Source organism: Loxodonta africana, chromosome 6 (genome assembly GCF_030014295.1).
Source record: "Loxodonta africana isolate mLoxAfr1 chromosome 6, mLoxAfr1.hap2, whole genome shotgun sequence".
Taxonomy (NCBI): domain Eukaryota; kingdom Metazoa; phylum Chordata; class Mammalia; order Proboscidea; family Elephantidae; genus Loxodonta; species Loxodonta africana.
In genome coordinates this window covers 4358173-4379698 of record NC_087347.1, presented here as the reverse complement: position 1 = coordinate 4379698, position 21526 = coordinate 4358173, and the positions used below count along the sequence as shown (strand labels likewise).

Genomic DNA, 21526 nt, shown 5'->3' with positions numbered 1-21526 from the left:
AGGGGTGGTGACCCAGACTTGTTTTTTTTTTTTGTGTGTGTGTGATAAATTGTGAAATATATACATAAGATTCACCAATTCAACAATTTTTACACGTATTATTCAGTGCCATTGATGGTGCTCTTCAGGCTGTGCAACCGTTTTCACTCCCCTTTTCTGGATTATTCCACCACCATTACAGGTGTCAGTGTTTTTAAAGCCTCCAGGTGTTTGCGAAGTGCACGTAGGTGAAGATTCAGCGAGCTGGCACCCCTGGCGCCCTGCCGTGCAGTGTCCTCAGTGTCACCGTGTCCCCATGCCAGCAGTGCTTGCTGCTGTTTGTTATCAGGTCCAAACACCCCACAGGCCCTGCCAGGTCCTCGGCGGGTGCATCTGGGCCACACCCCGGTGGGCATCGGCCGCCCTCCTCTGCTCCAGCCTCCTCCTCCTGAGATAACAGCCGCAGCACGCCCTGGGCTGTGCTCACGACTGCGGGGGCTCAGGGCCCCAAGCCCGGCAGTCCCCACCTCCAACACTCAGGCCAGGCCCTTTAGCCTCCCTGCAGTACCCTTCTTCCTGCTCCTATCTACTGAACCCCTCCACCTCCTCCCCATGCTCGGAGCCTTCTCCCTAACTCCACGGGTGCGTGGCCCCAGCCAAGGAAACCCATGCGTAAGACCCCAACTCAATAAGCACAGGTGGACAGTGTTGCAGCATTTGAACTTGGGTTTGTGCAGAAAAAATGATTTGTTCGTTAGCTCATTAATTATTCACCCATTCAACAAACAGTCTGTGCTGTAGACACGATCCCTGCCTTGCGGTCCTTTGGGGGTGCATTCCTCTAACTCCTCAATAATGTACATATCCGGCCCCTAGCGCCCAGGGTGCACCTCCCACCCTCCAGGGCTGTCACTGCCCGCTCCTGTGCACGGGGAGACACCTGTACCAGGTCGGCGCAGGATTCGAACACTGTCCCCTCTCTCGGCCCCGCCCACATGGGCGGAGGCCACGCCCCTCCCGCGAATCACCTGGCGTTTCCAGGGACATGCAAATTAGGCTCCCGAGCCCCACCCACAGCTGGGCGAATTTTCCCAGACTCCTCCGCTCCCTCCGGAGGAATAGCAGCAGCCTCCACACCCCCGACGGCCCTCAGACAACCCGCGTTCCCGGGGCCCAGCGCTCCCGACGGCCCGCGGGGCTTCCGCTCGCCCTTAAGTCTCCAGGAGCGAGGCCTGCGGGGCGGGGGGCGGGGGCGGGGGCGGGGGCGGCACCGGAAGCCCCCTGCTCGAGGCCGGAAGTCCGCCGGCCGGAAGTCACGCCCCGACGGACCGCCGCGGCGCCGGAAGCGGCAGGTCGCGTAGTTTCCGGCGGTGGGCTGCGCGGGCTGGTGCCGCCGGAGCGGGCTGTGGACGTGCCGAGGCCGAGGCGCCCATGGCGGAGGGCGGCCGCCCCGACGGGCGCCCCGGGGCGGGCCTGCAGGCCGGAGCCGGGCCGGGGCCCGCAGGTACCGTGCGCCGGCCGCGGGGCGTGTGGGGCAGCGGGGGGCTGGAGCGCGGCAGCCGCGTCCCCACGGTGGGGCCCGCGCAGCCGGGGGTCGGGGCGGCCCGGCCGAGGACGCGTCCCCGCCCCGGCCCCTCGGGAGCAGCCCTCGCGCTAGGTTTTCTCTCCCGCGGAGCTCGCGTGGTAACCGCCAGTCGGTTGGCCGATGCGGACTCGATATGCCCCAGCTGTGGAAGTAGGACGCGGCTCGCCCTCCGCTTTGAGTGCAGCGGGCAGGTCGGTCCGCAGGGCAGGGACCGTCCCCATCGCGCCTCCTCGGGCCAGCCCGGGGCGGGGAGCGGGGCGCAGGCGAGGGACAGCGGTAACGCCGTTCCCGGCGTGCTTGTCAGTGACACAGCATGTCAGGGCCCTTGGCCGGCAGCAGGGGAGGCAGCCCTGGCATAGTTTGGCTTAGAAAGCTAGAAGGGCTAACGACCACCCCCAAAATAGCCTTCCGACCTTGGGTATCCCTCTCGAGATAATCGTACTACCTAGACGTGAATTTACCGGCGAAGGGAGCCTTTTACCCTAGGCTTTCTATTGCAGTGCAGGGGGCTGGAGGAGGGCTGAGTCCAGGAGGGCTTCAGGGAAGTCAGGGAAGGGAAAGCCAGGGGGCCGGGGCTCTGCAGGGGGCCCGGGGCGGAGGGAAGGCCGGAGAGACTTTGTTTGCCCGGAATCTTCCCAGGGTCTTTGCTCGTGGTCGGGAGAGGAGGGGTCCCTCTTCCCAGTGGTCTGGTCTGATGGGAGAGTTCCCTTCTTGCCTGCTGTCTGAGCTTGTCCTCTGTACCTAATGCCCTCACGTGCTCACCTGTGTCATGCAAAAATCTCGAAAATGGGCTATAATGTTGACTTGGAGAGCAGTGGGAATAGTCCTTTTCACCCATCCATCCGACCACATCCAACTCACGTTTATTGAGGACCTACTTTTGACTGGATCCTTTTGGGGACCGGGGATACCTCAGTTAACAGAGTGAGTAAGACATAGTCCCAGGGTTTGGTGGTTGGTATTGACTTTGACCCCAGGGACAGCCAGGACCCTGTGGGGTTCCAACTGTCATCTCCTGTGAGAATGCAAGTTGGAATGAGAGATGTTTAATTGGAAAAAAGAGGCCCAGCAGCCGCTTCCAGGGCAGAGAGTCATCCTGTGGAAGAAACACCGGCTTTGCCCTAAATGCAGGGCTTTTTTCTATACCCCCACGTGCTACCGGTTCGTTAGTGTGTTAAAGTTTACGTGCTATCCTGGGGTAGTGTTGTCTTTGGAGAAGCTGGTTGGAAAAACACAAGTTTGGAATTGTCTTTGGAGCTGGAACTGGAGGAGAGGAGCCAGCGTTGAGCTGACCAGGCAGTGTGAAATGAAGCCAGCAAAGGGAGTCCCAGAGGAGAACGCCGCAAAAGCTCCTCGAATCCTATGTACCTGTTAATTATTGTCCATGCCTTCTGCATCTTCCTTACCCCCACTTTGAACTTCCCCTCCACAGTAATTGTGATTACGGAGTGATTACAGGGTGTGGCTAAGAGCTTGGGTCAGCAGTTTGAATCCCCAGCCGCCCCGTGGAAGCCCTGTGAGGCAGTTCTTCTTTGTAGGGCTGCAGCGAGTCAGAGTTGGTTTGGTTTTTTGTATAGGGTGGTGCAAATGGTAGTCTGCCCAGATGTGCTTCGGAAGAAAGGCCTGTCGTTCTACTGCTGAAAACCCTGTGGAGCAGAGTTCTGCAGTGACACATGTGGGGTCGCTGCGAGTTGACGTCGACTTGACTGAAAGCGGTTGGTGTCTTGTAATGACTGGGAAAGGGGTGGGATGGCACTCGGTGGCGTTCCTAGGCTCGATGCCTGCCTGCTGATCTGATTCTGGTGTGGGATCGATGTGCGTGACCGCATGTTCGTGGACCTCTGCTGCTTGCCCACCTGCCTGTCACCTTCACCTTACCTTTGCTGGTAGACTGTCAGGTCCTGGAGGGCAGGGATACTGACCTGTTGCTGAGCCTTGTATGCAGTAGGCCCTCAGAGGAGATATGAGTATAAAGAGGAACCTCAGCACCTGCCAAGGCCCGCAGTGGAGTGGTGCGCGGTGCGCGTCGTAGCCGTGTGCTCGGTCTCCTGCTGGTGTAACGTGGCGGGCAGAATTTCAGCTCACGCGCCTTCCGGCGCACCTCCCCGATGCTTTTCACAAAGCCCCACGTTCATCTGGAATCTGTTCTGGGCTGTTGCTGAGGTGAAGAACAGAATTATTTCCAAGCAGGTGTCTCATTGTACAAATCCCGTTTGTTGAGTGCTCTTCCGTCCTCATTGACCCTGAGGCTCATTTACCATATATTAAGTTAGTTATACTCAAGTCTTTCCTGGGCAGTTAATTCAGCTTGGTTTATTTATCTTTTTATCATGATGAGAGAGGAGCTTTATCGTCAGTTACTTCTCATTACTCTTGCAGAAGAAACAAAAAGCTAGTTCCACTTATTTATATTTCTGAATTAACTTTAGAATATTTTTGTCATATCTGAAATCACAATCCCAAAGAGAGTTGTTAAACCTCTTCATTTATTTGATAACATGTTTAAATTTTCCAAGTATGGAATCTTCTCATCCAAGTTTATGGTATGGTTTTTCCATTTATTCTAGTCTCTATTGTTACTCAGCTCTCTAGTCTTCATTATATTGTTGTCAGCTGCCCCAGCTCATGGCAACTCCATGTATGAAGGAATGAAACACTGCCCAGTCCTGTGCCATCTCCGTGACCAGCTGCGATCAGACCGTTGTGCTCCAGAGGGTTTCCATTGTCTGATTTTTGGATGTAGATTGCCAGGCCTTTCTTCCTAATCTGTCTCGGACTGTGTCTTAGTCTGGAAGCCCCACTGGAATCCGCTCAGCCCCACAACACCACGCAAGCCTCCATTGGCAGACCAATGGCTGTGCATGAATTGCGTTGGCCAGGAATTGAACTTGGGTCTCCCACACGAAAGGCGAGAATTCTGCCACTAAACCACCAGTGCCCCCCTTCGTTGTAAAGGACCGGCTTTATATTGGTGTCTGTCACACTTTTCCTTTTTACTGATGTATAACTTACACAGCTAAGTGTCTCACCTAAAGTGTATAGCCTGGTCACTCTTACGTCGGTAGACAGCCCCGTGGCCATCACCCAGGCCGGCGTGGTCGAGAGTCATCATGTTGCAAATAGCAGCGTTTGCAGGCTATGGGATTTTGTCAGATGTCTTCTTTTTGTAAAGAGGAGATGGCTATGTGGTTTCCCCAATATTAACACATTTCTGTATTCTTGGGATGAATTAATCTTATGATGGATTTTTTGGTTCTATATTTCTTATTTCAGTCTGCTAATACTATATTGAGGATCTTCTGTATTAAGCTGGTTTGGTTCATTTTCCCTGACCCTCAAATCTTTTTAAAAGTTGTTTTTGTCAAGTTTCGCGCCAGGAATGTGCTGACTTCTTAAGGGAAGCGTCTTCCTTTTTCAGTGCTCTGGAAGTTTCCATAGCATGGGGCTGATTTGTTTTTTGAGGGTGGCGCCCCCTCCTGGCTGGCCCTGCCAGATTCCCTGAGCTGGTTGGCCTGGCAGGTGCTCAGAGCTGACGGAGGCCCTCTCTTCAGTGCAGGTCCTAATCTGAAGGAGTGGCTGAGGGAGCAGTTTTGTGATCACCCTCTCGAGCACTGTGAGGACACAAGGCTGCATGATGCAGCCTACGTTGGGGACCTGCAGACCCTCAGGAGCCTGTTGCAAGAGGAGAGCTACCGGAGGTGAGTGTGCCGCTGAGTCTTGGGGCCCCGGCGGGTCTGCACCAAGCAGCGGCCTGCAGCGTCCTCTCCTGCTGGGCCCTCACTGTCTGTAAGGGGCCGTTGCTGTCTCTGGCTTGCAGACAAGGTTTCTGCAGCCTGAAAACCCTCCATGCTTTGTGTCTGGCTGCCCGTTCAGGGCTAGGATGGCAGTGGGCTGGTGGAAGGACTGCCTACATCAGTGCTGAAACTAATGCACCCTTGTTCCTGTGAGAGGGATTTCTGACAGGACAGGAATGTATTTCTTCTTTTCCTTCTACTGTCTCAGCATTACTTCATCAGAATAGATATCAGTGTTTAAAAAAGAATCCCTGAGTACCCAGAAAGGATTGTCATACAAAGACATCGGGGGGATTACCCACTAATATTTACTGCGAATGACTCAAGCCCAGTGAAGCCCTTGATTAAACTTGCAGATGCAACAGGAGAATATAAGCATTCAGCAGGTCTTAGGCCACACGTTCGCATGCTGCTTTTCCAAGTTCTGTTTTCCCTTTCTCCTTGCGCTCAGGTTCAGAGGCTTTCCCTGTTTCCCCTTGTGCTCAGGTTCAGGGCTCTCCCCATTTCTTCTCACGCTTAGGTTCTGGGGCTGTCCCCATTTCCACTTGTGCTCAGGTTCAGGGGCTCTCCCCATTTCTCCTTGCGCTCAGGTTCAAGGGCTCTCTCAATTTCTCCTCGCGCTCAGGTTCAGGGCTCTCCCCATTTCTTCTCACGCTTAGGTTCTGGGGCTCTCCCCATTTCCACTTGCGCTCGGGTTCAGGGGCTCTCGCCATTTCCCCTTGTGCTCAGGTTCAGGGGCTCTCCCCATTTCTTGATGATATTTTTGATTGCTGTTTATTTCTTTGGTCCCTGGGTGGTGCAAACGGTTTGTGCTCTTTTGCTAACCAGAAGGTTGGAGGTTCAAATCCACCCATTGGTGCCATGGAAGAAAGGCCTGGCAATCTGCTTCTCTAAGATTACAGCCATTGAAAACCCTGTGGAACACAGTTATACCCTGACACACATGGGGTCGCCATGAGTTGGAGTTGGCTTAGTGGTAACTGGCTGGGTTTCTTTTTCCTTTGGTGATAAGTCCTTGGCACTTTCCTCGGCCTTCCTGGCCAGGTGAAGGGGAACCCAGGCCTGTTTGAGGTGATGTTGCCCTGGGGGTGTTTCTGGATCCCGAGCCTTGTCCTGAGCTGCAGCCTGAAGAGGTGCATGTGCCTTGCTTTGTTGGTGACTTGGTGGATCAGTGAGCTCAGGCCCATGGCGGTCCTTGGGGTGTCTCATTCTGACTGTGACACTGACTCAGAGCCCAGTCTGGACAGCTTGCCTCTGCTGCTGTCAGCCGGGAAGGTGGCCTAACATTGCTGAGGGATTCCTGCAGCCTGTCCCAGTGGTCCTCTGGCCCTGGTGAGGATGCTGAGGCCAGAGACAGCCTCAGCCTCAGGCCTTCTCAGGTGCTTACTGAGGACGGGGCCTTGGGGCCGTGCCTTCAGGCCCCTGTCGAGTGCACTGTCCACATTCCGCACTGCCTCCCTGCACAGGCCCTGCCCTCCTTCGTAGAGGAGAGCGCTCTGCAAGAAGCCCGAGCTCTGATCTCGGTGTGAGTCAATCAGTCTGTACCCTGGCTCCTCATCTGTAGAAGGGGCTGGCGGTGCCCGCCTGCCTGCCTGCCCAGGGCACACTCAGTGAGGTGAGCCTGCCAGAGCGTATCCTAAAGTAGGGCCCAGGTGGAAGCCTCCTGGTCTTTGTGTTTTGTCACCAGCGTGGGAGAAGACAGAGCAGCTGGTCCAGGTCCTAGGGCCGCCCTCACAGCCTCATTCCTCTGTGTTCTTTCTGCAGCCGTATCAATGAGAAGTCTGTCTGGTGCTGCGGCTGGCTACCCTGCACACCACTGCGGATCGCGGCCACCGCCGGCCACGGGAACTGTGTAGACTTCCTCATCCGGAAGGGGGCAGAGGTCGACCTGGTGGACGTCAAGGGGCAGACTGCCTTGTATGTAGCTGTGGTGAACGGGCACCTGGAGTGCGCCCAGATCCTCCTGGAAGCTGGCGCAGACCCCAATGGCAGCCGGCACCACCGTAGCACCCCGGTCTACCACGCCGCACGTGTGGGCAGGGCCGACATCCTGAAGGCGCTCATCAGGTCAGTGCACCTGTGTCTGACCAGCATCGCTGCCCTGCACTGGCCACATGCCCCGTGCCCCTGCAGACACGGTGGCCACGCCAGTCCTGGTTCCCGCAGCCGGTTACTCTGTCCTTGTCGTCTGTGTTTGCTTTTTTCCTCTCTCTCCTTAAAATTAGGCTCCTTAGAGGGGCTGTGTGTTTGTTTCTTCAGAGAGCTATTTCTTAGCTTTATTTACCTGTTGTAGTATTTTTTAATGATTTGTTTGTCTGTTTTTATCCTTATTTCTTTCCGTTTTTGTTAATTTTACTTGACTATGTTTTTTTTAGCTTCTTGGGTTGAATCCTTAATTCATCGGTTTCTTCGTTACTGGTGTAAACCTTCAAGGTTATTAACGTACCCTTGAGGATAGCTTTGGTCATTTCCCCTTAAAATTTTTCCTTGTTTTTTCAGTAGTTATAATTGAAGCCAGTTTCCTCTTTGTCCTTACAGTTATGGAGGAGAAAGTTTTTATACAGATTTTTATAAATTCCTGATTTTATTGTGCTCAGAGAATCTGGAGCATCTAGTTTCCGTTTTGGAGGTACTTTGAGTTTTTGTTTTTTAGTGTCGGGATACATTGTTGAAACAAGATTCAATGAAACGAAACACACACCCGCGGGCGCGTCATTTGCAGAGTGAGATAAATGAGCCTGAAATTCAGTATTCAAATTCTGTCTTTTAAAGCCTGTTTTGCCCTTTTCTTCTGCTCCAAATGCAGAGCGTGTGCCAGTCTCCAGTCCCCGTCGGGCCCTGTCCATCTCCTCTTGTGTTTCTGCAGTTCTCACCTTGTGTGTTTTGATGCTCATTGAGCTCATGGAAGCTCTTGTGTGTGGATCATGCCCAGGGCCTCAGCTTGCTGGGACAACACAGAAATGTACTGCCTCACAGGTACGGAGGCTGGGAGTGTGGACTCAGGGTGTCAGTGGGCCATGCTCTCTCTGGAGGCGCTAGGGGAAGATTCTCCTCGTCCCACCAGCTTCTGGGGCCCCAGGTGCTCCCTGGCTCATAGAAGCATCTTCACCTGGTGTCTGTCCTCAGTCTTTGGGTCTCTTCTGTAAAACATCACTCAGATTGGATCAGGACCCTCCCTATTCTGGTATGTCCTCATCTAACCGATAACATCTTCAAAGACCCTGTTTCCAAACAAGGTCACGTTCACAGGTACTGGGGGTTAGGGCTTGAACCTTTTGGGGATACGGCTCAACCTGTAACACCCATTATCAAAAAGGTCTTGTTGGTGTCGTGGAAGGCCCATGTACATACTCTTCGTGGCTCAAGTCGTGTTGTGTGGGCTCACCTGTCATGTGACCGTCTGGGATTTGTGTTTAAATGCAGTTGACATTGCCATAGCTGATATCGGGTCTGTTTCTGCCATCTTTTTGTTTCTTAAAATTTCTTTTATTTTATACCTTTGTTCCACGATCTGTGTTTTCTTTGCTCTCCCCTTACTGTTCTTTCAGAAGGTCAATGGTTTTGTTTTAATTGCACTAATGATCACCTTTATTCTTTTATTTGAACTGAATTATCTTTTTGTTTTGTCTCCAGTGAATTCCTTTTACCAGAGTTGCTTTTCTTCCCTCTCAGCTCTGGAGGCCAGACCCTTCTGTAGTCGCACAGCATGTGGTTTTGGTAGCTAGTTCACAGTGAAGTAGTTCAGTGTTGAAAAGGACGTGGCAGGGCTCCCTAGTTCCAGGCCGCAGCCCAGGTGTTCTGGTGGGCGGAGGGCTGGCACTCCCCCCTGCCTAGGGCAGAACATGGACTTGAATTAGACACTGAGTGTCTCTCTATCCTGTCCAAAGGCTTTAAATGTGAAGTGGGTCTGGAATTATCTTTGGGGAAGGTAAATGAGAGTAATAAGATTTTTATGTTAAAAACAAACCAAACCCACTGCGTCCAGTTGATTCTGACACGTAGCGACTCTATGTTGTTATTAGGTACTCTGGAGTCTTCCAACTCATAGCTACCTTACGTACAGCAGGATGAGACACTGCCCAGCCCTGCACCATCCTCACAATCGCTGTTATGCTTGAGCCCATTGTTGCAGCCACTGTGTCAGTCCATCTCATTGAGAGTTTTCTTCTTTTTCGCTCATCTTCCACTTTACCAAGTATGGTGTCCTTCTCCAGGGACTGGTCCGTCCTGTTAACATGTCCAAAGTAGATGAGACGAAACTTGCCATCCTTGCTTCTAAGGAGCATTCTGGCCGTACTTTTTCCTAGACAGATTTGTTTGTCCTCCTGGCAACCAAAACAAACAAACAAACAAAAAAACCCATTGCTGTCAAGTTGATTCCAACCCATAGCGACCCCATAGGACAGAGTAGAACTGCCCCATAGAGTTTCCAAGGAGCACCTGGTGGGTTCGATCTGCGGACCTTTTGGTTAGCAGCCGTAGCACTTAACCAGTACGCCACCAGGGTTTCCTTCTTTGGCAGTCCATGATGTATTCAGTATTTCTATAGGGCAGAGTAGAACTGTCTCATAGGGCTCCAAGGCTGTAAATCTTCATGCAAGCAGACCGCCACATTTTCCTCCTGCTGGAGCAGCTGGTGGGTTTGCACCACTGACCTTTTGGTTAGCAGCCAAGTGCTTTGACCACTGCACCGCAGGGCTTTTCAACTTTTATGTTAGAGGGCGATAAGCCTGTGAGGACTTTTTTCTGTTTAAGGATTTCTAGTCTGATAAGGGGTCGTGGGGGCGCAGTTTTTAAGAGCTTGGGTGCTAATCAAAAGGTTGGCCATGTGAATCCACCAGCTGCTCTTTGGAAGCCCTATGGGGCAGTGCTGCTCTGTTCTGTAGGGTCGCTGTAAGTTGGAATTGACTTAACAGCGATGGGTTTTCTTTTGAGTTTTGGTTAGTCCGCTAACCTACACTTCCTCAGTCCCTTCTCTGTGTCTTGGGGAGTGTGAGTTGTTACTTAGGAGATTTTTTTGAGTAGGATCAACCTGTGAAACTTAGCTTCGTTCCAGAAACCCCTTTGGGCATCTCAGTCAGTTCACGATGTACAACTGCCTTAAATTAATGATACAGATGCCCTTCTTGAGAAACCATTGCGAAGTCATCCAACTCCTTCACTGGAGCACAGGGCATCACCTTTATAGCGTGGTACCAAGACCATCTGTTACTCTACTGAAAGGTTTCTGTATTCTAAGCTCCTGGGCAAGGGGTGGTGTTTCTGCATTGCAAAAGTTACGCTGATTTACTGAGTTGTCCCCAGCGGCTCCTGGCCAGCAATATTAAAAGCAGTAGGGGGGTTTTGGAAGCTATTCAGGATGGAAATGAACTGGATCCCATCCAGTATGTTTTTATGAGTGGATGAAGGGCTGTCTTTCCCACAGCTCAGCTAATACCAGATAGTCCTATTGCCCAAAATTACAAACATTTTGGAAGACTTACCACCAAGAATAAGGAGAAAGAAGGAAAGGGAAAAAACATAACCCGCCATTCCGGATCTAGTTCTCCTTTTCTTGGTTGGTTGAATGTGTAAAATGAATTCTCACCTTCTGCTTGGTGCGTGTGTGTTTTAGAGTGCTTCTCGTGGTGTTCGCAGAAGGTCCTGGGAATGGTGCAGTGTCTGAGGTACTCCATGACCCCATTTCCGTTGATGGGCCAGTTGTACCAGCACACGTCATTAGTGTCACGTCTTCTTCCGTCTCCCTCGTTCTGCAGCTGCTCTGTGGTTTCTTTCTTGGGCTTTCATGGTTTGGTCTGCACGCTTCTGAAGATGGGTTACAGGCCACTTACTAAGGAGAATGTTGGTCGGTTTGGGTTTGTCCAAAGTTTACCCAGATCCAGGTGATGCCACCTGGCAGGAACCTCACGGAAGTGGAGCTGTGTTCTCCATCACGTCCTGTCAGGTTGCACGCGATTTCCGTTTGTCCTGTGACCAGTCATGTTCACTTTGATCTTTGGATTGAGGTGGTGTGTGCCAGGCTTTTCCATTGCAAAGTGACTCTTTTCCCCTCTGAAATCACTGTTTTGTGGAGAGGTACTCTGCATCCTCATCCAATTTTTAATTTATTCATTTATGTTAGTGTAAAGTCCTGGTTTCCTGTGTCCTCCAGTGATCTGTAATCCATCGTTGTCATCGTTGTTATGCTGCTCCAGTTGTCTCAGATGTGGTCGCAGGGAGGCCGTCCAGCCAGCTCTGTGTGTGAGGTATTTCCCCATCATGGTTTGAGCACTTCCTTACTATCTCATTCAGCAGTGTATGCTAGGCTCATCTTGCACCTGGACTGTATCAGCCCTGAGATAGGTCATTTCTCCAGGGAAGCCTGCTTTGCTGTAGTGGAGGATGCTACTTAGAAACCAGGACCTGGACGCCAGCTTGTTGTAGTGGAGGATGGTACTCAGAAACTAAGACCTGGATGCCAGGAGAGCTTGTTGTAGTGGAGGGTGGAACTTAGAAACCAAGACCTGGACGCCAGGAGAGCTTGTTGTAGTGGATGGTGGAACTTAGAAACCAAGACCTGGACGCCAGGAGAGCTTGTTGTAGTGGAGGGTGGAACTTAGAAACCAAGACCTGGATGCCAGGAGAGCGTGTTGTAGTGGAGGATGGTACTCAGAAACCAAGACCTGGATGCCGGGAGAGCTTGTTGTAGTGGAGGATGGTACTCAGAAACCAAGACCTGGATGCCGGGAGAGCTTGTTGTAGTGGAGGATGGTACTCAGAAACCAAGACCTGGACGCCGGGAGAGCTTGTTGTAGTGGAGGATGGTACTCAGAAACGAAGACCTGGATGCCGGGAGAGCTTGTTGTAGTGGAGGATGGTACTCAGAAACCAAGACCTGGATGCCGGGAGAGCTTGTCATAGTGGAGGATGGAACTTAGAAACCAAGACCTGGACGCCGGGAGAGCTTGTTGTAGTGGAGGATGGAACTTAGAAACCAAGACCTGGACGCCAGGAGAGCTTGTTGTAGTGGAGGATGGAACTTAGAAACCAAGACCTGGACGCCGGGAGAGCTTGTTGTAGTGGAGGATGGAACTTAGAAACCAAGACCTGGACGCCGGGAGAGCTTGTTGTAGTGGAGGATGGAACTTAGAAACCAAGACCTGGACGCCGGGAGAGCTTGTTGTAGTGGAGGATGGAACTTAGAAACCAAGACCTGGACGCCGGGAGAGCTTGTTGTAGTGGAGGATGGAACTTAGAAACCAAGACCTGGACGCCGGGAGAGCTTGTTGTAGTGGAGGATGGAACTCAGAAACCAAGACCTGGACGCCGGGAGAGCTTGTTGTAGTGGAGGATGGAACTCAGAAACCAAGACCTGGATGCCGGGAGAGCGTGTTGTAGTGGAGGATGGAACTCAGAAACCAAGACCTGGACGCCGGGAGAGCTTGTTGTAGTGGAGGATGGAACTCAGAAACCAAGACCTGGACGCCGGGAGAGCTTGTTGTAGTGGAGGATGGAACTCAGAAACCAAGACCTGGACGCCGGGAGAGCTTGTTGTAGTGGAGGATGGAACTCAGAAACCAAGACCTGGACGCCGGGAGAGCTTGTTGTAGTGGAGGATGGAACTCAGAAACCAAGACCTGGACGCCGGGAGAGCTTGTTGTAGTGGAGGATGGAACTCAGAAACCAAGACCTGGACGCCAGGAGAGCTTGTTGTAGTGGAGGATGGAACTCAGAAACCAAGACCTGGACGCCAGGAGAGCTTGTTGTAGTGGAGGATGGAACTCAGAAACCAAGACCTGGACGCCAGGAGAGCTTGTTGTAGTGGAGGATGGAACTCAGAAACCAAGACCTGGACGCCAGGAGAGCTTGTTGTAGTGGAGGATGGAACTCAGAAACCAAGACCTGGACGCCAGGAGAGCTTGTTGTAGTGGAGGATGGAACTCAGAAACCAAGACCTGGACGCCGGGAGAGCTTGTTGTAGTGGAGGATGGAACTCAGAAACCAAGACCTGGACGCCGGGAGAGCGTGTTGTAGTGGAGGATGGAACTCAGAAACCAAGACCTGGACGCCGGGAGAGCTTGTTGTAGTGGAGGATGGAACTCAGAAACCAAGACCTGGACGCCGGGAGAGCTTGTTGTAGTGGAGGATGGAACTCAGAAACCAAGACCTGGACGCCGGGAGAGCTTGTTGTAGTGGAGGATGGAACTGAGAAACCAAGACCTGGACGCCGGGAGAGCTTGTTGTAGTGGAGGATGGAACTCAGAAACCAAGACCTGGACGCCGGGAGAGCTTGTTGTAGTGGAGGATGGAACTCAGAAACCAAGACCTGGACGCCGGGAGAGCGTGTTGTAGTGGAGGATGGAACTCAGAAACCAAGACCTGGACGCCGGGAGAGCTTGTTGTAGTGGAGGATGGAACTCAGAAACCAAGACCTGGACGCCGGGAGAGCTTGTTGTAGTGGAGGATGGAACTCAGAAACCAAGACCTGGACGCCGGGAGAGCGTGTTGTAGTGGAGGATGGAACTCAGAAACCAAGACCTGGACGCCGGGAGAGCTTGTTGTAGTGGAGGATGGAACTCAGAAACCAAGACCTGGATGCCGGGAGAGCGTGTTGTAGTGGAGGATGGAACTCAGAAACCAAGACCTGGACGCCGGGAGAGCGTGTTGTAGTGGAGGATGGAACTCAGAAACCAAGACCTGGACGCCGGGAGGGCGTGTTGTAGTGGAGGGTGGAACTCAGAAACCAAGACCTGGACGCCGGGAGGGCGTGTTGTAGTGGAGGATGGAACTCAGAAACCAAGACCTGGACGCCGGGAGAGCGTGTTGTAGTGGAGGGTGGAACTCAGAAACCAAGACCTGGACGCCGGGAGAGCGTGTTGTAGTGGAGGGTGGAACTCAGAAACCAAGACCTGGACGCCGGGAGAGCGTGTTGTAGTGGAGGGTGGAACTCAGAAAGCAAGACCTGGACGCCGGGAGAGCGTGTTGTAGTGGAGGGTGGAACTCAGAAACCAAGACCTGGACGCCGGGAGAGCGTGTTGTAGTGGAGGGTGGAACTCAGAAACCAAGACCTGGACGCCGGGAGAGCGTGTTGTAGTGGAGGGTGGAACTCAGAAACCAAGACCTGGACGCCGGGAGAGCGTGTTGTAGTGGAGGGTGGAACTCAGAAACCAAGACCTGGACGCCGGGAGAGCGTGTTGTAGTGGAGGGTGGAACTCAGAAACCAAGACCTGGACGCCGGGAGAGCGTGTTGTAGTGGAGGGTGGAACTCAGAAACCAAGACCTGGACGCCGGGAGAGCGTGTTGTAGTGGAGGGTGGAACTCAGAAACCAAGACCTGGACGCCGGGAGAGCGTGTTGTAGTGGAGGGTGGAACTCAGAAACCAAGACCTGGACGCCGGGAGAGCGTGTTGTAGTGGAGGGTGGAACTCAGAAAGCAAGACCTGGACGCCGGGAGAGCGTGTTGTAGTGGAGGGTGGAACTCAGAAAGCAAGACCTGGACGCCGGGAGAGCGTGTTGTAGTGGAGGGTGGAACTCAGAAACCAAGACCTGGACGCCGGGAGAGCGTGTTGTAGTGGAGGGTGGAACTCAGAAACCAAGACCTGGACGCCGGGAGAGCGTGTTGTAGTGGAGGGTGGAACTCAGAAACCAAGACCTGGACGCCGGGAGAGCGTGTTGTAGTGGAGGGTGGAACTCAGAAACCAAGACCTGGACGCCGGGAGAGCGTGTTGTAGTGGAGGGTGGAACTCAGAAACCAAGACCTGGACGCCAGGAGAGCTTGTTGTAGTGGAGGGTGGAACTCAGAAACCAAGACCTGGACGCCGGGAGAGCGTGTTGTAGTGGAGGATGGAACTCAGAAACCAAGACCTGGACGCCAGGAGAGCTTGTTGTAGTGGAGGGTGGAACTCAGAAACCAAGACCTGGACGCCGGGAGAGCGTGTTGTAGTGGAGGATGGAACTCAGAAACCAAGACCTGGACGCCGGGAGAGCGTGTTGTAGTGGAGGATGGAACTCAGAAACCAAGACCTGGACGCCGGGAGAGCTTGTTGTAGTGGAGGATGGAACTCAGAAACCAAGACCTGGACGCCGGGAGAGCGTGTTGTAGTGGAGGGTGGAACTCAGAAACCAAGACCTGGACGCCGGGAGAGCGTGTTGTAGTGGAGGATGGAACTCAGAAACCAAGACCTGGACGCCGGGAGAGCGTGTTGTAGTGGAGGGTGGAACTGAGAAACCAAGACCTGGACGCCGGGAGAGCGTGTTGTAGTGGAGGGTGGAACTCAGAAACCAAGACCTGGACGCCGGGAGAGCGTGTTGTAGTGGAGGGTGGAACTCAGAAACCAAGACCTGGACGCCGGGAGAGCGTGTTGTAGTGGAGGATGGAACTCAGAAACCAAGACCTGGACGCCGGGAGAGCGTGTTGTAGTGGAGGATGGAACTCAGAAACCAAGACCTGGACGCCGGGAGAGCTTGTTGTAGTGGAGGGTGGAACTCAGAAACCAAGACCTGGACGCCGGGAGAGCGTGTTGTAGTGGAGGATGGAACTCAGAAACCAAGACCTGGACGCCGGGAGAGCGTGTTGTAGTGGAGGGTGGAACTCAGAAACCAAGACCTGGACGCCGGGAGAGCGTGTTGTAGTGGAGGATGGAACTCAGAAACCAAGACCTGGACGCCGGGAGAGCGTGTTGTAGTGGAGGATGGAACTCAGAAACCAAGACCTGGACGCCGGGAGAGCGTGTTGTAGTGGAGGATGGAACTCAGAAACCAAGACCTGGACGCCGGGAGAGCGTGTTGTAGTGGAGGATGGAACTCAGAAACCAAGACCTGGACGCCGGGAGAGCGTGTTGTAGTGGAGGATGGAACTCAGAAACCAAGACCTGGACGCCGGGAGAGCGTGTTGTAGTGGAGGATGGAACTCAGAAACCAAGACCTGGACGCCGGGAGAGCGTGTTGTAGTGGAGGATGGAACTCAGAAACCAAGACCTGGACGCCGGGAGAGCGTGTTGTAGTGGAGGATGGAACTCAGAAACCAAGACCTGGACGCCGGGAGAGCGTGTTGTAGTGGAGGATGGAACTCAGAAACCAAGACCTGGACGCCGGGAGAGCGTGTTGTAGTGGAGGATGGAACTCAGAAACCAAGACCTGGACGCCGGGAGAGCTTGTTGTAGTGGAGGATGGAACTCAGAAACCAAGACCTGGACGCCGGGAGAGCGTGTTGTAGTGGAGGGTGGAACTCAGAAACCAAGACCTGGACGCCGGGAGAGCGTGTTGTAGTGGAGGGTGGAACTCAGAAACCAAGACCTGGACGCCGGGAGAGCGTGTTGTAGTGGAGGGTGGAACTCAGAAAGCAAGACCTGGACGCCGGGAGAGCGTGTTGTAGTGGAGGGTGGAACTCAGAAACCAAGACCTGGACGCCGGGAGAGCGTGTTGTAGTGGAGGGTGGAACTCAGAAACCAAGACCTGGACGCCGGGAGAGCGTGTTGTAGTGGAGGATGGAACTCAGAAACCAAGACCTGGACGCCGGGAGAGCGTGTTGTAGTGGAGGATGGAACTCAGAAACCAAGACCTGGACGCCGGGAGAGCTTGTTGTAGTGGAGGGTGGAACTCAGAAACCAAGACCTGGACGCCGGGAGAGCGTGTTGTAGTGGAGGATGGAACTCAGAAACCAAGACCTGGACGCCGGGAGAGCGTGTTGTAGTGGAGGATGGAACTCAGAAACCAAGACGTGGACGCCGGGAGAGCGTGTTGTAGTGGAGGATGGAACTCAGAAACCAAGACCTGGACGCCGGGAGAGCTTGTTGTAGTGGAGGATGGAACTCAGAAACCAAGACCTGGACGCCGGGAGAGCTTGTTGTAGTGGAGGATGGAACTCAGAAACCAAGACCTGGACGCCGGGAGAGCTTGTTGTAGTGGAGGATGGAACTCAGAAACCAAGACCTGGACGCCGGGAGAGCTTGTTGTAGTGGAGGGTGGAACTCAGAAACCAAGACCTGGACGCCGGGAGAGCTTGTTGTAGTGGAGGGTGGAACTCAGAAACCAAGACCTGGACGCCGGGAGAGCGTGTTGTAGTGGAGGGTGGAACTCAGAAACCAAGACCTGGACGCCGGGAGAGCGTGTTGTAGTGGAGGGTGGAACTCAGAAACCAAGACCTGGACGCCGGGAGAGCGTGTTGTAGTGGAGGGTGGAACTCAGAAACCAAGACCTGGACGCCGGGAGAGCGTGTTGTAGTGGAGGGTGGAACTCAGAAACCAAGACCTGGACGCCGGGAGAGCGTGTTGTAGTGGAGGGTGGAACTTAGAAACCAAGACCTGGATGCCGGGAGAGCGTGTTGTAGTGGAGGATGGAACTCAGAAACCAAGACCTGGACGCCGGGAGAGCTTGTTGTAGTGGAGGGTGGAACTCAGAAACCAAGACCTGGACGCCGGGAGAGCGTGTTGTAGTGGAGGGTGGAACTCAGAAATCAAGACCTGGACGCCGGGAGAGCGTGTTGTAGTGGAGGGTGGAACTCAGAAACCAAGACCTGGACGCCGGGAGAGCGTGTTGTAGTGGAGGGTGGAACTTAGAAACCAAGACCTGGACGCCGGGAGAGCGTGTTGTAGTGGAGGGTGGAACTCAGAAACCAAGACCTGGACGCCGGGAGAGTGTGTTGTAGTGGAGGGTGGAACTCAGAAAGCAAGACCTGGACGCCGGGAGAGCGTGTTGTAGTGGAGGGTGGAACTTAGAAACCAAGACCTGGACGCCGGGAGAGCGTGTTGTAGTGGAGGGTGGAACTCAGAAACCAAGACCTGGACGCCGGGAGAGCGTGTTGTAGTGGAGGGTGGAACTCAGAAAGCAAGACCTGGACGCCGGGAGAGCGTGTTGTAGTGGAGGGTGGAACTCAGAAACCAAGACCTGGACGCCGGGAGAGCGTGTTGTAGTGGAGGATGGAACTCAGAAAGCAAGACCTGGACGCCGGGAGAGCGTGTTGTAGTGGAGGGTGGAACTCAGAAAGCAAGACCTGGACGCCGGGAGAGCGTGTTGTAGTGGAGGGTGGAACTCAGAAACCAAGACCTGGACGCCGGGAGAGCTTGTTGTAGTGGAGGGTGGAACTCAGAAACCAAGACCTGGACGCCGGGAGAGCTTGTTGTAGTGGAGGGTGGAACTCAGAAACCAAGACCTGGACGCCGGGAGAGCGTGTTGTAGTGGAGGGTGGAACTCAGAAACCAAGACCTGGACGCCGGGAGAGCGTGTTGTAGTGGAGGGTGGAACTCAGAAAGCAAGACCTGGATGCCGGGAGAGCTTGTTGTAGTGGAGGGTGGAACTCAGAAACCAAGACCTGGACGCCGGGAGAGCGTGTTGTAGTGGAGGGTGGAACTCAGAAACCAAGACCTGGACGCCGGGAGAGCGTGTTGTAGTGGAGGATGGAACTCAGAAACCAAGACCTGGACGCCGGGAGAGCGTGTTGTAGTGGAGGGTGGAACTCAGAAACCAAGACCTGGACGCCGGGAGAGCGTGTTGTAGTGGAGGGTGGAACTCAGAAACCAAGACCTGGACGCCGGGAGAGCTTGTTGTAGTGGAGGGTGGAACTCAGAAACCAAGACCTGGACGCCGGGAGAGCGTGTTGTAGTGGAGGGTGGAACTCAGAAACCAAGACCTGGACGCCGGGAGAGCGTGTTGTAGTGGAGGATGGAACTCAGAAACCAAGACCTGGACGCCGGGAGAGCTTGTTGTAGTGAAGGGTGGAACTCAGAAACCAAGACCTGGACGCCGGGAGAGCGTGTTGTAGTGGAGGGTGGAACTTAGAAACCAAGACCTGGATGCCGGGAGAGCGTGTTGTAGTGGAGGATGGAACTCAGAAACCAAGACCTGGACGCCGGGAGAGCTTGTTGTAGTGGAGGGTGGAACTCAGAAACCAAGACCTGGACGCCGGGAGAGCTTGTTGTAGTGGAGGGTGGAACTCAGAAAGCAAGACCTGGACGCCGGGAGAGCGTGTTGCATTTGGGGCATCGCTGTTTCCAGGCCCCCAGGTGGACAGATCTCAGGCTGCGTGTGTGCGTACACTACGTCTGTGTTTCTGCGTCTGGATGTATTGACAGTTGTGAGCTCGCAGCAGTAACCTCCCGTCCAGTCTAACCCAGGATTCATCCTTGTTTTCTCCTCTTTCAGATCCACTGCTCTCTTCCCGGCGTGAGAAACCTCGCTCCCCTCCCTAAGTGGGTGTCAGAGTCTCCTCTTGCCAGGGTCTTCCTCCCCTGGAGAGTTGCTCTCCTTACCACTTCGGGCACTGATGGAGCCCCACGCCAGGCAGCTGTCCTTCACGGTGCCCTGCTCGCTTTGCCAGGACTGACACTTGAGTCAGGCTGCCCTCCCTGCCATGGTGCCAACCCCTGCTTAGAGTAGAAGTAACCCCTGGTGGGTGGTTTGCATTTGGGCTGGGAGAACTCCATAAACGCCTGATCAGAAACAAAACAAACCAAGCAGACTAGTTGCTTTTGAGTCCACTGCAGCTTGTGGCGGCCCCACGGGTGTCAGAGTAGAGCTGTGCTCCGTAGCGTTCTCTGTGGCCGTGACCTCAGGAGTGGATCGCCAGGCCTTTCATCCAAAGTGTGTCTGGATGGGTTTGAACTGCCAGCCTTTTGGGTAGTAGCTGAGAGCTTAACTGTCGTGCCACCCTGGGAATCCTCCGTGCCTGATAGGAAGCCATGTGTTTGGGCTTTGCCAAGCGCAGTGACAGGCAGCCTGGTCGGGAGCCTGAGAGCTGTGCTGTAGAGTCACTGGAGACAGCGCCCCTGGGGGAGCAGGAGGCTTCCACGTCAGGCAGCTCAGCGCCTGCCAAGGCGAGACTCCTGTCCTCACATCCGAGCGGTCACTTGGGGGTCAGGAGAGGACAGGTGGGCGGCCATGTGGACTACCTTGTGGCCTGCTGTGAGTCCTGCCTTTGAGGAGGGTACCATTGCCGTGCTGTGCTTCCTGGGCGAGAGGCTGAAGCTTAGTGGTGCCTAAGGGACAAGCATCCGGCACGCATCGCACTGTGGCACCGCTGGGCTCCTTGTTTCATTTTGCTTTCAGTTTTTAGGGGTTGCTTCATTACTTCATCTTGTTCTACTGCATAAGGTATTTTCATGGTTCCAGAGTCAAGCCTGTAAAATGAGATATAGTAAAAGCAGTCTAGCTTCTGTTATTGTTCCCTTCAGCCCGCTCTTTCCCTCCCCTGTAGACAGTCATTCATATTTTGTGGTTTCCGTCCGTTGTTAAAGAATGAGCAAATCCACGTCCGTGTCTGTGTGTGTCTTAAACGTACGTACTGCACCCTCCTTCCTCGGGTGAGCAGTAGTGCACCACATGCGCTCTTTCCTCACCTGCGGCTCTCACTCACGATGAGCTGGGGACATCTCCTTCACTCCGGGACACGCAGCTGTTTTTGCACCTTGGCTGTCGTGGGTGGTAAGGAGGTTTCTAGTGGTGCTGTTGCTCACCGTCTCCTCAGGGTGGCGTGGGAACCTTAGTTGACTGGGGTCAGTCCAGCGCCAGGGCTGATCCCTTGTGTTCCCTCCCTCTCCCTCAGATACGGGGCCGACGTTGACGTCAACCACCACCTGACTCCCGAGGTCCGGCCCCCGTTCTCCCGAAGGCTCACCTCCCTGGTAGTCTGCCCCCTGTACATCAGTGCTGCCTACCACAACCTCCAGTGCTTCAAGCTGCTCCTTCAGGCAGGGGCGAACCCCGACTTCAACTGCAACGGTCCTGTCAACACGCAGGGCTTCTACCGGGGCTCGCCCGGATGCGTCATGGACGCTGTGCTGCGCCACGGCTGCGAGGCAGCCTTTGTGAGCCTGCTGGTGGAGTTCGGAGCCAACCTGAGCCTGGTGAAGTGGGAGTCCCTGGGCCCAGAGTCGAGGGGCCGGAGGAAGGTGGACCCTGAGGCCCTGCAGGTCTTTAAAGAAGCCCGAAGTAAGTGGCTGGGTCTGGCGCGGGTCCGACTTCTAGTCTGTGTGGAGTGGATGATCCAGGATATAGCTTTTTTTTTTTTTTTTAATTAATAGACTTGATTTTTTGAGAGGAGTTTTAGGTTTGTGGAAAAGACGTGCGGTGGGTTCCTGTGTGTGTTCTCTCCCAGTACATGCATTTTCTCCTATTGTTGATGGTTTGCGTTTGCGTGGTGTGTTTAAGTTCAGGAGTGATACCTTACTGTTCATGTACTACTAGGCGTAGTGTTA

At 54.0% G+C, this 21526-nt stretch overlaps 1 protein-coding gene across 3 annotated transcripts in view; it reads left to right on the top strand.

Moving 5' to 3' along the window:
• The first annotated feature begins 1410 nt into the window (after positions 1 to 1410).
• ASB1 (ankyrin repeat and SOCS box containing 1) overlaps positions 1411 to 21526 on the top strand; it is a 91355-nt gene continuing 71239 nt past the window's right edge. Inside the window, exons 1-4 of one of the 3 annotated variants that reach the window (XM_064286441.1) lie at positions 1411 to 1483; positions 5121 to 5262; positions 7123 to 7425; positions 20875 to 21260. In XM_064286441.1, the coding sequence (XP_064142511.1) occupies positions 1411 to 1483; positions 5121 to 5262; positions 7123 to 7425; positions 20875 to 21260 (904 nt within the window). Of the gene's footprint in view, positions 1484 to 1604; positions 3280 to 5120; positions 5263 to 7122; positions 7426 to 20874; positions 21261 to 21526 lie in introns of those variants that run through there. The other 2 variants (XM_064286442.1, XM_064286440.1) reach the window with 2 other exon arrangements.